Source organism: Parasteatoda tepidariorum, chromosome 2, assembly GCF_982258835.1.
Source record: "Parasteatoda tepidariorum strain Cologne lab strain chromosome 2, Ptep-v5.0, whole genome shotgun sequence".
Taxonomy (NCBI): domain Eukaryota; kingdom Metazoa; phylum Arthropoda; class Arachnida; order Araneae; family Theridiidae; genus Parasteatoda; species Parasteatoda tepidariorum.
In genome coordinates, this window is record NC_141756.1 from 14308628 (window position 1) to 14324983 (window position 16356).

The 16356-nt window shown below is 32.8% G+C and overlaps 1 protein-coding gene across 2 annotated transcripts in view; it reads left to right on the top strand.

Annotated features, from left to right (window-relative positions):
• Window positions 1-1146, top strand: part of LOC107455915 (calpain-A) — a 66561-nt gene extending 65415 nt beyond the window's left edge. For both annotated transcript variants that reach the window (XM_016073643.4, XM_071177177.1), the window contains exon 13: window positions 723-1146. In XM_016073643.4, the coding sequence (XP_015929129.1) occupies window positions 723-735 (13 nt within the window). In that variant the 3' untranslated portion in view covers window positions 736-1146. The remainder of the gene's footprint in view (window positions 1-722) is intronic.
• The last annotated feature ends 15210 nt before the right edge of the window (window positions 1147-16356 follow it).

The window sequence follows — 16356 nt, forward strand, 5'->3', positions numbered from 1 at the left end:
AAGCTTTTTAAGACAACAGGACAATAGCAAAAGTCACGAATGTGCTAAGCAGGTATTTAATTTTCTCCTATTTTGCCTTTATACAATATTGAATGAAAATAAATGTATCAATACTATATCGATATTTATTTTATGGAAGACACTTTTTGTCTTCTATGATCAAATATTTGTACTTAAATTCGCAGTTTTCATTTAATTTCGGAAATATTCATGGTACAATAACTTAATAGTACCAGACAAAACTATCACCTGCAAAAATTCGTATTGCATAATCTAAGAAAAGTATCAAACAAATGAGATATTTATCTATATATATATATATATATATATATTTAGTTAATGGCGGGCACTTAAATTTATTTCCCATTGTTCTCAGAAGTGCCAGAATTGCTACTCTCTTATCGTTATCCAGTGGGCACCTATGGCTAAGCCACGGTGGTGGAGTAGCGTCGCCCACGTCATACAACCACAAACCACTCGGCCACCTGGTCGGCACGTTAACCACTCGGCCATTTGGTCGACCAAATAAGATGGATACAATGTATTATAATATTGAAGAATTAAATAATTAAATTTTCACACAAGTTTGACAAGTTCCTTGCGATATTCGTTTTGTCATTTATACCTGTATAACTTTAATCTGTAATAGTCTCATGATAGTAAAAGTGTCCATTATTTAAGTTCTTTTTTATATTAGAAAAAATTTATCTTTTCCTTTTCAGAGAATTAAGGTGATGACAGTTATGAGCAAATGGATCAAAGCAAAACAAAGCGAACTAAAAGTACAAACTACTGAATACTGAGAAATGTACAGAATGATATATTCGTCCCAGTATTTTGTACTACGCTCAATCAACAGACATTTTTTTAATATAACGCAGCAAGACAAAAGCGTACTTCTATCTTCGATGCAAGATATTTCTGTGTATTGATGAGAGGACAAGATAACAATATGATGTCTCGGAAATTTGCGTTACGTTAATTTCAATCTTTTTGTATTTCTTCTGTGAAATTTAAAATGTATTTCTGAAAAAGAGCCCGATAAATTCACAAATCTTGTATATATTATTGTAAAGAAACACTTCTTCGATTATTATGTGATTTATAATCTTCCAAACTCCTCTTAATAAACTATTACAAAATCTAGTTTGTACTAATTCGTTAATGGTGTTTTGTCAAGACTGCTCTTAATATATATTTTTTAAATACTTGAAGAAAAAAAAATTAAAAAAATTATTCGCATTCATTATTAACCACGGAAAAAAATACCATCGAAATGTTAGCAATCACAGTACAAGAATGCGAATGTAATAAACAGGTATGATTGCGAAAGGAAATAGTGAGGAGGAAAAAACAAGGAAATACAGTGCTAAAATGAAATACAGTACTAAATTTTACATTCATTTAATGATTTAGATTAAACTGAATATATTACGTAACATGTGTTATGGTTAATTATTTAGAATAAAATGCAATAAAATTTAAATCGTTTTTAGCTTATTAAACTTCCACGTGGAGCAAGTGATCTCTTAACGTCTCTTCCTTCTGGTGTACTGAATTAAATTGTAAATCTACTTTAATTTTGATTTAGCAACTTTAAAATGTCGCTCAACTAGGTACATATATTAAGTAAACAGCGCTAAAAAGATGCAAACAACCTGAATTAATTTTTATCTGATGAATCAATTTCCACTTATAATAATTCAATATCAGTGGTTCGAGGTGCATAAAATCTGCAAATTAGACACTTAACGCGAAATCAGACACTTAAACGTAGAGGAAAGTGGGGCAGGACAGGGTAGGAATAGAAAGTCCTTTGTAGCTAAACTGTTCCACATAGAAACTGTTAGATATAATCAAGAAATTCATTGTTTAGTTGTGCACTACACTATCTACCAATAAGTATTTGGACACCTATGCAAATGACTATATCTGCCGTCCTGAGATACGTCACGCACTCCGCCGGTATATATCGTGTAGGGAACAACGTTGGCATTAGTCCCATGCAAGATGCCTACTGCACTATTTTGGATGTTGCCTACGTTGTTGCAGTCTTACGAGGTGAACCCCTGTTACTTCCAGGACGACAATGCCAGCTGTCATGTTGCGAGGGTCACCAAGCCTTGGTATGGTGCCAATGGGGTTAATCGAATGGACTTTCCTGCCCAGAGCCCAAACCTGAACCCAATCGAGAACCTCTGGGACGAGTTGGATAGCCGAATTAAAGGGTGTACTACCCGTCAAAAATCGGTGAAGGAACTTACATGTCATCTCCAAGCCGAGTAGAAGAAAATACCACTAGTCGTGTATTTATAAATGATTTTTTTCTTTAGAAAAAGTCAAATCTCCCGGTCTTATCCTTCTAATGGAGTAAGAAAACTTAGAAATACTAGAATTTCAGTGAAAATGTAGCTCACATTTCTATTTTATATACACTATCCTGCCAAAAGTATCCGGACTATGCCACAAATATCCGGATGCTATGGTGGTGGAAGCATGATGGTGTGGGGGCGTTTCTCGTGGTTTGGCCTAGGTTCGTTAGTACCAGTGGTTGGAAACATGAACTCTGAGATGTATGTGTACATTCTGGACAATGCTGCATTCCCTACTCTATGAAAATATTTCGGGGAAATGTGAATGGAGCAGTTATCCTGCTGGAAGAGAAATAGGCCTTCAACGAAATATTTTCATAGAGTTGGGAGTGCAGCGTTGTCCATAATGTACACATACATCTCAGAGTTCATGTTTCCAACTACAGGAACTAACCAACCCACACCATCACGCTTCCACAACTATAACAACTGGATGTCCGGATACTTTTAGCCCGATAGTGTATATGAAATAGAAATGTATGTTACATTTTCCACACATGTGTGCGACCTGCTGGAAGGCCCATTTCTCTTCCATCAGGATAACTGCTCCATTCACACATCGAGACTTGCACCGACGTGATTTGACGAAACGGGTGTTCAAAAACATGACTGGCTTTCTCAAAACTCCGATCTAAATCCCATAGAACACCTTTGGGACGAATTAGAGTGCAGATTGCGTAGTCAGCCAAATCGACTGCAATCACTTACTTCAGCTGAGATGGACGTCAATTCCTATCCCAAGGCTGTCATCGATGCAAAAGGGGGACCAGCCCAGAAAGCACGTAACCTTAGGGCAACCTTGTGTCGGAATTTTCTTTTTATTGTCACGGAAATGTTTGCACAAAAAACCTTTCTCAAAACAAAGCAAAAATATTGCAGTTTCAAGCCTTTCGTCCTAAAAAGATTAAAAATTATTTTTAAAAGCTTTTTTTGAAAAGTATTGTCACTTAGGTCTATAATGACGTTTTAGCTGACATCACACTAGAGATAGAATCAAATTGGATCGTCCATTAAAATTTCATGATAAGGTGGATTTTAGCTGAGCATACAAGACGTTGAGAAAAGAAACCTTATAATTACCTACATTTAAGATTTTTTCCACCTTGAGATTGGCTTTATTAAAGAATTTTTTCACGCTAAGTCAATCTCGGTTTAAGGTTTTTATATAGAAGGTTGTTTTCCAAGGTTTTGGATTAGGGTTATGTGCGAAGAATAGAACAGATTGTCTCAGATCTCGTTTTAAGGTCAGAAGGTTTACACGTAAACCGCGTAACAAACCTTTTTAGGTTTACATTAAAATTTTTTTGCTGACTGAAAATAAACCTTATTTTGCTATATGGAGCGTCCTGAATCACATATTATTATTTACATTAAGTGCCTCATTAAGTGCTTACAATAAGTGCCTCAGGACGCTCTAAGTCCATAACACTGACTGTCCGGATACTTTTGGCCCAGATAGTGTATAATACAATTTAAAAAAAATTATGCATGTAATGTAGATTTGGTTATCTCCTTCTTCTGCTGCAATGCAACTTTCGTGGGTCAAAAATAGATTCACATCAAGGGGGTGGTTGCAAAATCGATTAGTACCCGGTCTGGTCTTAGTATAAGAACAGAGGTGATCGAAACGTAACGGAACAGTGTTATTGTTGGACTAAACCCTTATTGTATATTAAGGTATGAATCTTTAATAAATGTATAATAAGCTGAACTAAAAATGATTTTTTGTAACTGTAATAACCGATAAATATATTCTTCTCGTTGACTTGCAATGCGTAATTCAGAAATTGCCCGTTGGAAAACGGCATAATCGAGATATTTGATCTTACCCCACTATCCCTTACTTTATCTGAACGGGACTTTTTTTTGTTGACACATTTGTTGTTGTGGTATTGGTAATAGTTCATTTAAGTCGCACTAGAGCTGCACAATGGGCTAATGGCGTCGGTCTGGGAAACATCCCTGAGGATGATCCGAAGACATGCCATCACAATTTTGATCCTCTGCAGAGGGGATGGAACCCCAGTTTCGGTAGCCCAACAACCTGCATGCGAAGTCGAGTACTTTAAGGTAGAACTGTTTAGCGAGGACCCATAATGCACACCCTCGGTCCCTAGGCAGACTGATCCAAGTGGTCACCCACCCGCACACTGACTGCAGTCAGTAATGCTTGACTTCGGTGATCTGCTGGGTACCGTATCTTAACGATCAGTCCACTGCGGAAGTGACATATTAGGATTTTACACTTTCAAAATATATATTTTTGTATATATATATATATATATATATATATATATATATATATATATATATATATATATATATATATATATATATATATATATATATATATATATATATATATATATATATCAGTAATATATATTCAGATTGCAGCTACTCCTCATAGGAGGAGTAGCTGCAATCTGGGAAATAAGGTCCCAACAGTTCAATTAGGAAGTTAGGAAGAGCGGCCGAAAGTTTGAGCTACTAAATATCACCCCACTAAAATAGTGTAACAGTTTACTATTCTTTTTTTTTTACATACCTTGTTAGTTTTACTTAAAAAAATGACATGGTGGTTAGAATAAATTGAAATAGAAGTTACTTGTATTCCTAACAGTTTGAAGTGGAACTCTAATTTATGCAATTATGAGTCTGTCAAGCAGGCTTCGCTTTGTTCTGCAATAAAAACTTCTGTCAGATACTATTTTTAGAATCCTTATCAAAAATGTAGACATAATAGTGTACTCATTGGGGTTCTAAAGTTACCATTTAAGAGAGGGAAAACAAAAACGCAATCGAAATCTGACAGATGGCGATAAAGACGTATAAAAACAAAACATCAAAACCTTGTAGGAGTGATGATTGAAAGCAAAAGATAATGAATTTGATCGTACTTGGATGAAATAGGGTGGGGTTCGTATTTTTCTTGCTGTTTAAATTATTACTTACCCACAATAAGTATATGTTTTGGGCGATATTTTTAAAAATATGGTTTGAAGTTGTATTTGTAAGATTACGGTTTGAAGCTGTATTTTTTTCAATATCAAAGGTGGAGTCATTGTAGCTACTCCAGAAAATGTATGAAAAGGGTAAAATGAAATCTGAGAGACAAACATAAAGAAGTGTTATTCGATTATTATAAAATATCATCTCAGCATGAGAATGCCTGCTTTCATAAAATTTTGGCCTTATATGACGAGACATAATATGTAATAAAAATATATAAACAAAATTTGTAAGAAAAAACTATAAGTAATTGAAAATAATGTGGATAGTTTTTCCTCATTCTGAAAATATTAAATTTGAGTTGTAAACATTAGAAAATCAATTAAATAGAAATTTTGCCATAAATAGCATGAAAATTGCATGAAAAAAATTTGTAAGAAAAATTTTTTTTTAATGCTTTAAGAAACATAAATAGAAACATTAGATCTGTCAAACAAACTTATAATATAAATTATAAAATCTGAATGTATGGAGAAAAAAAATTACTAAAATAAAAACGATTAAAATTCAAATAAAAAAATTAAAATTACAGACAAACAACAATTTTGCTATTTCAAAAATTCCGTCAGGGTAAAGAATAAGATTTATTTTTAAAAATTTTTTAACCTCAATATTTATAAATTTATCGTGAAGAAGATCCGTAGATCTGTAATGTTATTCATTTATATATATATCTATTTTAGCTTTTGAAATAAATAAAATAAAGAATAATAATAAAAAATTAAACTCAAAAAATTTTTATTTTTGAATTTGAAAAGTAATAATTTTCAATCTTCTACTCTTCACACCAACTTCTTCATAGTGTTGCCATCTATGAATTTTGTTTGCAACTAAATCATAATAATTTTATAACTAAAAATGAATCAAAAGTATACATAACTAAAATAATTGAAAAAATTTAGTACCTTATTTTAATCTCACTTTAAAAGTCAAAAATCAGAATACCTCTGGTTTTCTCCATTATAGGGTAAACTAACCAGTGAAGGAACACTTAAGTTTCGTTTGCCTTTTAAAAAATCATATTAATTTCAAAATTCGTAATTTTAGTTAAATGACAGTGTCAACATATTTGTTACTAATTGCAAATTATGTAAAAAAAATATAGAGAACTTACATAATATTGTTTTAAAGTTTCGGAGGTTCAAATAACAAGTAGTAAGAAGACCAAGTGAAGGAACAGCTCTTACCAGTGAATGAACACCCAGTAAAGGAAAACTTAATTTTGGTTATTTTTTAATGTTCTTTATGAATTTATAATTGCTTTTAAATATTGTACAAATATTTAAAAACAAGCCTATTCTTGAAATTAAAACATATAAATACTTGGAAAATGTTAATTTTTTTTAAAATCATGAATTGAGAATTAAAGTGTCAACATATTAACACATATCGTTCATTCACTGGGAAATCTATGCCCAGTAAATGAACATGCCTGTTCCCTCACTGGTTAGAAGTTGTTTTTCGTATTTTTAACATACTTTTGATGCGGAACATCACTAAAGGTACAAGAAAATTAAAGTTTATCTTTTATATTCATTAACTTAGAAAAAAAAAACAGTAAAGGAACACTTGTTCCTTTACTGGTTTTTCAATAAACACCTCCTTTTCTCAGTACTTTATTATGCTATGATGATTAAAAAAAAAAAATGTTACTTCAATAACTATATTTTGAATTCTCTTTTTCACAGTGAGATAAATAAAGCTATTACATTCAATTAATTCCACTTCAAACATATAAATACAAACATTCACCTTATAATTTTTTCAAAGAAGCAAGGTGTTGCAGAGATAAAAACAAATTCAAAATTTTTTCCAGAGTAGTCTATTCGACCAGGTAATCCAAAACATTGCTAGATGACTTCCTATTGTTTGGCAGTAAGCTATTATTATCAATCAAACTAAAGAAAAACTTTCAAATTCTTATTTTTAATCAATATATATGAAATGTTCCTTCACTGGGTAGTGTTCCTTCACGGGTTGGTTTCCCGTCTACTCCCATTTTTTTCATATATATATATACATTTCGTACTGATAAATTAAATATCAGACATTTTTTTTTAAAAAAAATTTCTGACAACAAAATATCAAAAATGTGTTTTGTAACAATGTATCTTCTTTTTTTTTTTTTTTCTTTACGAAATTTTTTTTTGGTATGAATGCAGTATGGGATAGGAGCAGCGACTGAATTATGCCAGAGCAAATTTAGGCGGAACGCCGTTCCGGGCTAAATTATGTAATAGTAACTACTTCGAACTGTGCAAAAGGGAAAACCTTTTTATATGTATAATTAGATTCAACTAATAAATAATGATTAGAGTATATTATTTTGAAATTTATCTTCTGTACTTCAAGTTCAATGTTCGAAATAAATATACAGTGCATTTCATAAAAATCATTCTTAATACATCAATTTTAAATCCTTTTTATTTTATTTTATTTTATTTTATTTTATTTTATTTTATTTTATTTTATTTTATTTTATAACCGTCGTTGAACAGCCGACCCAATTTTATGGGTTTACGACTAGTAATGTTCAACTTCGTAACCTTGAACCCAATCCAGAAGACAAGGGAACTCCTGGATCGAGTATTGGGAAAAATTTGCCTTCGTGGAGGACTTTTTGATGGAATTAACCAGCATTTGCATTGCATGGAGAGGAAGACCACGAGAACCTCCCACGGTTAGCCTGATGACGAGGGCCTCTAACCCATGATCCGTCTACCACTGAGGATATTTCACGTCAGCACTGTGGTCTAGTAAGAGTCGTGATGGCTCAGGGGATAGAGCGTTCGCCTTCCAATGAGGTGAACCGGGTTTGAATTCCAAAGATGGCTGATCGATACGAATCCGCATTCGGTTTGCACCGACCACAGTGCTAACAAGAAATATCCTCAGTGGTAGACAGATCACGGGTTTGAGTCCCTTTGCCGCCTGGCTAACCGTAGGAGGTTCTCGAGGTCTTCCTCTGAATGTAACGCAAATGTGGGTTAATTCCATCAAAAAGTCCTCCACGAAGGCAAATTCCTCCCACTGCTTAATCCAGGAGTTCTCTTGTCTTCTGGATTGAGTTCAAAATTACAAGGATACGAAGTTGAACATTAGTAGTCGAACTGTTACGCTCACTTCGAACTTTCGGAGTGCCCCCGGATGCCCCCTTGCGGGGGCGGAACGGGCTTAAGCTTGTTATTAGTAGTTGTAAACCCAGAAATTTGGTCGGCTGTTAAACGTTATAAAATGTCTAGTAAAAAAAGGAAGGACTCGAAGCATAAGAAATTCGCTTGATTGCAAAATGAGAGTTGAAAAGTGATAATACGAAACACCTTTAAATAACACCAGGCATTTAAACTGGTTTTGAACACAGAGTAAAATGTTTTTCTCTTAACTGAGGTACTTATTTGCTACCCTCGATATGCATAATTTTTTTTTAACTGAGTGTTAAACAAAAGTTCTTCTGATACATAATAAGGGCGGTGGTTGCTGAACATTCTGCATATATTTAGTTATAGATCATTCTCGGTGGTTTTTATTTTTATGACAGGCAAGGAAAAAATATTTTTTTGACATAACGAGGTTTTCGAGGTATTGAAGTTCGAGACTTACAGACTCGACACGATAAGCAAAAATTATTACTATTATGTAAAAGCTTGCTAATAAACGTTTACCTTTGAGTCTCAAATTGGATTCTGAAAAAGTGAGCAGACTGCGAGAACATTTCAACAGCAATATCTATCGACACAGGTTATTGGATCATAGCACAGCTAGGTATCGTACTATAACTGGATAACTCTAGAACTCTACTTTTGCTGTATCTTCACTGATATACAGAGAGACTTGGTTTACTATGCAGGAAAACTTTCCAATTATACACAAAATTGAACTTGTTACACCATCCTCTAAGATGGTTTTTTCCCCTCGGTACTCTTTTTATGTCTATGTTACTGTGAATAACCGAAAGTGGTGGTTGTTGACTTTCACCACAGAATGTTGACAATCACATAGTCGCTTTGGTAAATGTCCGAAATATATACTAGGTCTAGTTAAGTGTCACTGCCCGGTATACATTTGTCAGGTATACCCTTCATCAATGTTTTTTTTAAGGTTCATTGCCATTGCCCAGTATGCGTTTAACCGGTACTCCGAGCTCTGATGTTTCTCCTTATCTATCCTCAGCAGATGTTAAAATATCGAACAAATATAATAATATCAACGAATAAATTAATATCAAATCAGATATAACAAATATTTCGAACATTCACCAAAGCGAACGTGTGATTGTTGACATTCACCGGTAAAAGTCGACATTCTCTTGGTAATAATATCAACGAATAAATGAATATCAAATCGGATATAACAAATATTTCGAACATTCACCAAAGCGAACGTGTGATTGTTGACATTCACCGGTAAAAGTCGACATTCTCTTGATAATAATATCAACGAATAAATGAATATCAAATCGGATATAACAAATATTTCGAACATTCACCAAAGCGAACGTGTGATTGTTGACATTCACCGGTAAAAGTCGACATTCTCTTGGTAATAATATCAACGAATAAATGAATATCAAATCGGATATAACAAATATTTCGAACATTCACCAAAGCGAACGTGTGATTGTTGACATTCACCGGTAAAAGTAGACATTCTCTTGGTAATAATATCAACGAATAAATGAATATCAAATCGGATATAACAAATATTTCGAACATTCACCAAAGCGAACGTGTGATTGTTGACATTCACCGGTAAAAGTCGACATTCTCTTGGTAATAATATCAACGAATAAATGAATATCAAATCGGATATAACAAATATTTCGAACATTCACCAAAGCGAACGTGTGATTGTTGACATTCACCGGTAAAAGTCGACATTCTCTTGGTAATAATATCAACGAATAAATGAATATCAAATCGGATATAACAAATATTTCGAACATTCACCAAAGCGAACGTGTGATTGTTGACATTCACCGGTAAAAGTCGACATTCTCTTGATAATAATATCAACGAATAAATGAATATCAAATCGGATATAACAAATATTTCGAACATTCACCAAAGCGAACGTGTGATTGTTGACATTTACCGGTAAAAGTCGACATTCTCTTGATAATAATATCAACGAATACATTTATATCAAATCGGATATAACAAATATTTCGAACATTCACCAAAGCGAACGTGTGATTGTTGACATTCACCGGTAAAAGTCGACATTCTCTTAATTTCGGTCGTTCATGGTAAGATCTATATGAGGGAAAGCGAAGAAAAGTTAAGATAAAAAAAAACTGCAGGAAACGTTTCATTTATGTTCTTATTTATTTATAAATTAATCTGGATATTCATTAAAAATTATTTTAAATCAATGTAATTTTTTGTTATTACCGTCTGCAGTGGACATTAAAAATGCGAAATTTTAGTCTTTTGTTTTCTTAATTTTTTGTCATACCAAATGTTTATGAATAATTAAAAAGTTTTGAAATCAGTTGCTTACAAATATATTCATACAATAAATAAATTGTAATGATTCATTTTCAAGGTACAATTTAATTTCATTAAAAAAAGGAAAGCATGAGAAAATAATAGATCTAAAAAATGTAAGATTTGTTGATGTATTGAAATGAATGTTATTTTATGTTGCTAAGTGTAAGTGATTAAAAGTTTTTCTTAATTTTTTTTTATTGTGTGGTTATTTAGGAGAATTAATCTACTGTAGATGGGAAACGATGCAGAACATTAGAGACATACTTTAATTCCTTGGCATTTTATTCCATTTTTTCAAAAAAAATTCAGAAATTGAATTTAAATATGATTCTTTGATTTCTATATTTCACTATTCTAAATTGAAGTTATAAATCAATAAACTTAGTGTTTATTTCTCAAGAAACAATTTTCTTTTTGATTTCAAACGAATACAACTATAAGAGAATGCCATGTAAGTATAATTTAGTTCCATAAATAAATATTAAACAATATTTATTTTTCAACATTTACTTTTGTGATATCATAATGTCATTGAGCAACTTTGTGACAATGTTATTGAGCAGCTGCAAGAATCTTTCTTTGCTTTCTCAATACCTGAATTGGATGCATATAATGGAAACTTACTTCAAAGGAGTTCTAAAAGGCCTTTGTCTTCCAAATTTATGAAAAAAAAGTTTAGAACGAAAATCAATTTATATTTAACTTACATTTACAAAAGATTTAGGAGCAAGTAACTAAGGAAATGTATTTCTAATGAATCCCCACCCAAGTATAGGAATTTCTAATCTTCATGTTTCCCAGTGTTTTCCAATTTTAAAAAATATAGGTTAAGGGCTATTATTAAAAAACATATCTTATCTTATATGAATTTAAAAAAAAATTTGAGCAATAGAATTTACTTACGTGATAAGTACAAAACATTAGTTTTATAATAATTTTGAGCATTTCGTCTATCATATGATCTAGAGCAGAGATGGCGAATCTTTTTCGATTTATCTACCAGTTAAATTGCGAATCATTATTTTCAGGTGTTCAGTGTGCCACATACTATTTTTCTTTTTAAAAAATAATATTTAAACCATTGTACTGTGATTTCAAACTGTACAAGTATATTTTTGTGAGCAATAGGAAAATGACATTAACTCGAAGAAAATGGCATTAAATTAAAATTTCATTAAACCAAGTTTTGTAATTATTTTAAGCATTTGGTATATTATGCGATCTCAAGCAGAGATGGCAAATCTTTTTCGATTGATGGGCCAGTTCATGTTCGGTCTATGCGAGAAAAGGCCTAAAATCTCGCATTTTCACCCTTAGTTTCAGAATTCGTCAACGAGCTGATTAAAATAGTTAGAAAGCGTGGTGGGTGTAAATTTGAAGAGAAATTACAGTCGAAGCCACTCGTATCACAAATTTAACAACCGTACGTTTTTTCCCCGACAAAATTAAAACTAGAATATTGATGTATGTTCGAGAAGAGACCTAAAATCTCGCATTTTCACCCTTACTTTCAAAATTCGTCAATGCGCTAATTAAAATAATTAGGAAGCGTGGTGGGTGTAAATTTGAAGAGAATTTAAAATAGAAACCACTCGTACTACAAATTCGTACCAGACGGATAGGGTATACTTTGTGTTACGTAGATTAAAGTAAGAAGCAACGCGAATGAAGTACAAATTAAGTACAGAAATGGGCATACTGTAGCTTCGGTTCTCTAGAGTTATCTTTAGTATCTTTAGAGTTACTTTAAGCCCATTTCTGCGATTCATTTGTGCTTTATTCCCGTTGCTTTTCACTTTAATTTAAAAAAGCTTCATCTATCAAATAAAACGCGGGGAGAAAATCCCAATTATAAATTTGAGAAGACATTTTTCTTTCAGATATTTTTTCGTTTTACTGCTTGCATACTATTTTAGTATTTCGTAAAAAAAATTCTTACTTAATCTGCCTAGTTTTAAGAAAGTTTTAAGATAAAAAGATTTTTGTATATTGTTGTCTGTTCTCTAAAGATTAGAATGATTAATTTCAGTATTTTTAAGCAAAGAGTCTTGTTGATTTAAAGAACAAATTTTTGTATCTTAAAATCAACAACTTAGCGTAATAAGTTAACAAAATATAACCTGCAGTTTAATACGATTTATATTCAGTTGTTACAGTTGCGTCAAATTCTTAAACGACATAAGAGAGAAAAAAAAAATCATTTTCCCGTGAGAGTCAGCGAATCGCTTGAGGCAGTTTTGACACTATCTTTTTTTTCCAGTTGTCTGGTCAATCTATCAAGCCTGTCTTATCCATCTTATCCCACTCCTTATTTCTTCATTGGTTTTTGCCCCAGTCTAATTTACAAAAGAAATTGGTTTTAAAAAAAATTGAAATGTTTATTTTCTGGACAATTAGGCTTATCTTACAAAAATGTTAACGTTTTATTTATTACTACGTGTAAATTTTTACACAAAAAAACGTAATAAAAACAAAAATCGTGACATATATACACAATTCCGTTTTGGCATTTGCACATGGTAAAGGTTGTTCATGATTTTTCATGTTTGTGATGCATGATGACCCTATAATACAAATGATTACTTAGTTAATCTAGCAGATTGTAACTTACTAGTTTTAATAGTTTCATTATGCTAAAAGCTAATAGTATAATTATTAGCTTTTTACTAATTTTGTTTTAACTTTAAACTAGTAGCCTACTTAATGAAACTATTTACTTGTAGTTAGTATCCATAAGAGCATCTAGTATAGCCCATTGTGCAGCTCTAGTACGACGTAAATAAAATACCTACCTATCTACCATAAGACTAGTAAATTTACTTTTATTTGTGTAAGTTATTGCAGTTTCATCGAATCCTTAACTAACTTTAAAAAGATTGTTCTTCCTTTCTAGTGACAATAAATTGCTTGTGGCAGTTTAGAAGGCTATCTTTTTTCCCTCCCTCTACTCTATCTATCAAGTCTGTCTTATCTAACATTTTTATTTGCTTTCGTCGCAGTTTAGATAACAAAAGAAACTAAGAATGCAAAAACCAATAAAAAGTTTTTTTTTTTTCTGGATATAATTATACTTTTTCGACAAAAATACTTATTGCTTGTCCTGCATTGTGAGAATTCAACACATTACAAAAAATGTGTGAGATTAAAAAAAATAGCTTTCATGAAGATAAACATAAATCAAAGATTAGAGTTTTTGCTCTTGAACATAACTAATGCTCCTCTATAGTGGGAGTTGAGCTGTCCGCCATTATGGAGCAAACAAGTTCGCTAGTTAAGCAGTGTTAACATTGGCGTGAGAGTTTGAAGGCTATTTAAGTACTTAAAATTATTAACATGGGTAATTGTGCCGCGATGAATTGGGCTAACAGTTTTTAAAAAAAAGGCTTTCTAATGGCTTTCTAAAAGGCTTTCAATCAGGTCTCGAAAGAAAGATGAAATGGGCAACGAATTGCAGGGGAAGTGGAGCTCGCTTATGTGATGAAAATAGTCATTTACTTACAATTTATTGAATTTATTGAATTTATTTACTTATATATGTAGTATATAAACGACCTTAAGTTGTTAGAACTTGTTTCTGAATGCCTGTTTTTGTCTGTTTCTTTAAAAATAAATAAGCAAATAGCTTTTCTGGGTTACTTGAATGGTTCCGTTTTAACTATACATCAAATAAAAGAATTTTCATTGAAAATTGAATTTATGAAGCAAGCATTTATTTAAAATATGATCTTTAAACAACATTTAATAGCTTATTAACCAGACACATTTAAATGCAGCTCAGACACATTCTGGGTAAGTTCTTTTGATGATTGAACAGGCATTGAACAGCCAATCGAGATCAATATTAAAATTTTCGGATTGGTACAATAGTGTTTGAAGGAGATTGTAAGCTGCATCATACATCCGTTTCGGATTCACAAGTTCATATATGAAATGGAATTTGAAAGCTATGCTTTTTTTCAATTTAATATGAATAGTGAATGAATCATTTATGTTGCGTGGAAGACAGTCTACGGTCTTGTGCAAGTCATTGGGTACGTTGACAATGAATCCTTTTATCCCTAACTGATGATCAACACCCAGTTCTCGTATTTACATGAAAGGGGTTCGTAGAGCCACCACTGGCTCTTCGGTAGGGTTCAATTCTGTCAACCACTTTGGTACTTTTGTGAGGAACGGGCTTCATGCTTGCGTTTGCGAACGGAATCTTTTCGCTTTTCTATTCGTGTGTAACGCTTAAGGTATTCCCGCCTACGTTCTTTGGCTTTAGCGTTTTCAGCCTCGGTAAGTTTAGGCCGCCTTGGCATCGTTTTTTTCTTGCTTCAACTCTAACTTTTGGGACCGTGTCAATCAGTTTCAGATCCTTTTTGTGTTCATTTGTGATATTCTGAATTAGTATTGAAAACGATCCAGTTTGAACTGTGATTAGAATTTCTGATTCTTAATTAAAACAATATCAACAAAAATATCGTTAATATGATGAAATTTTCTTTTATTCACAACTCAAGAAGTATTAATAGGATATCTCTGGTCCCATATCTCAAAAATAAACTCACCAACTTAATGCATAACAAAATTAAAACTGAAAAAGAAAATTCTAAAAAAATTACCAAACAGCAGCGGTCTCCGCAGTAAAGCATGCAATGATGAAACACGCACACTTTACTATTACTCTTGAACACAGTTGAAAAGTGTGATGACGTCTAAATAAGATGCGCGCGATCAAACCCAAAACAAGACCATTTTACCAATGGGTACTAACCACGTAGCAACAAGCTAATTAAGAAACGTGTGTAAAGAAGTCTAAAAAGAAAATATTACATGAGCTACATTAATGATTTAAGAGTATTACAAGTACTACTATTTTACGTAAATGTGGAAATTTATAAAAAATGATTCAGAGGTAGGTCATAAGACATGCCATCGCAATTTGATCCTCTGCCGAGGGGAGGCTCCCCTGCTTTGGTAGCTCGAAGTCGAGCACTTTACTTTCTGAGCAGTTTAATGAAGATTGATGCCGCGCACCCTTGCTTCGAACGCAGGCTGATCAAAGTGGTCAACCACCCGCTTACTAACCGCAGCTAGTGATGCTTGACTTCGGCGTTCTACTGGGAACCGTGTCTTTACAATCAGTTCACTGCGGGACCTCATCACGTTAAAAAATTTAGTAAGGAATTAAATCTGATGGCATAGTTCATTCAGACAAATACATAGCAACTCCTCTCGCCTGATTTTCGACTTGCTGTCAGTAGTGGAAAATTGGGGCTCAAGTCGCAGTCATTGACCCCGAGTCGATGTGACAGTATACTCATGGGGCTCATGTCGCAGTCATTGACCCCGAGTCGATGTGGCAGTATACTCATGGGGCTCCTGTCGCACTTGGACATTTTTCTGAAATGGAGTGAGATTACGAGATCCCCTCTTTAGATAAAGTTTTATCAAAAGGAAGATTTTTATTATCTCTTCTTTGGAAAGTGGAAGAATTA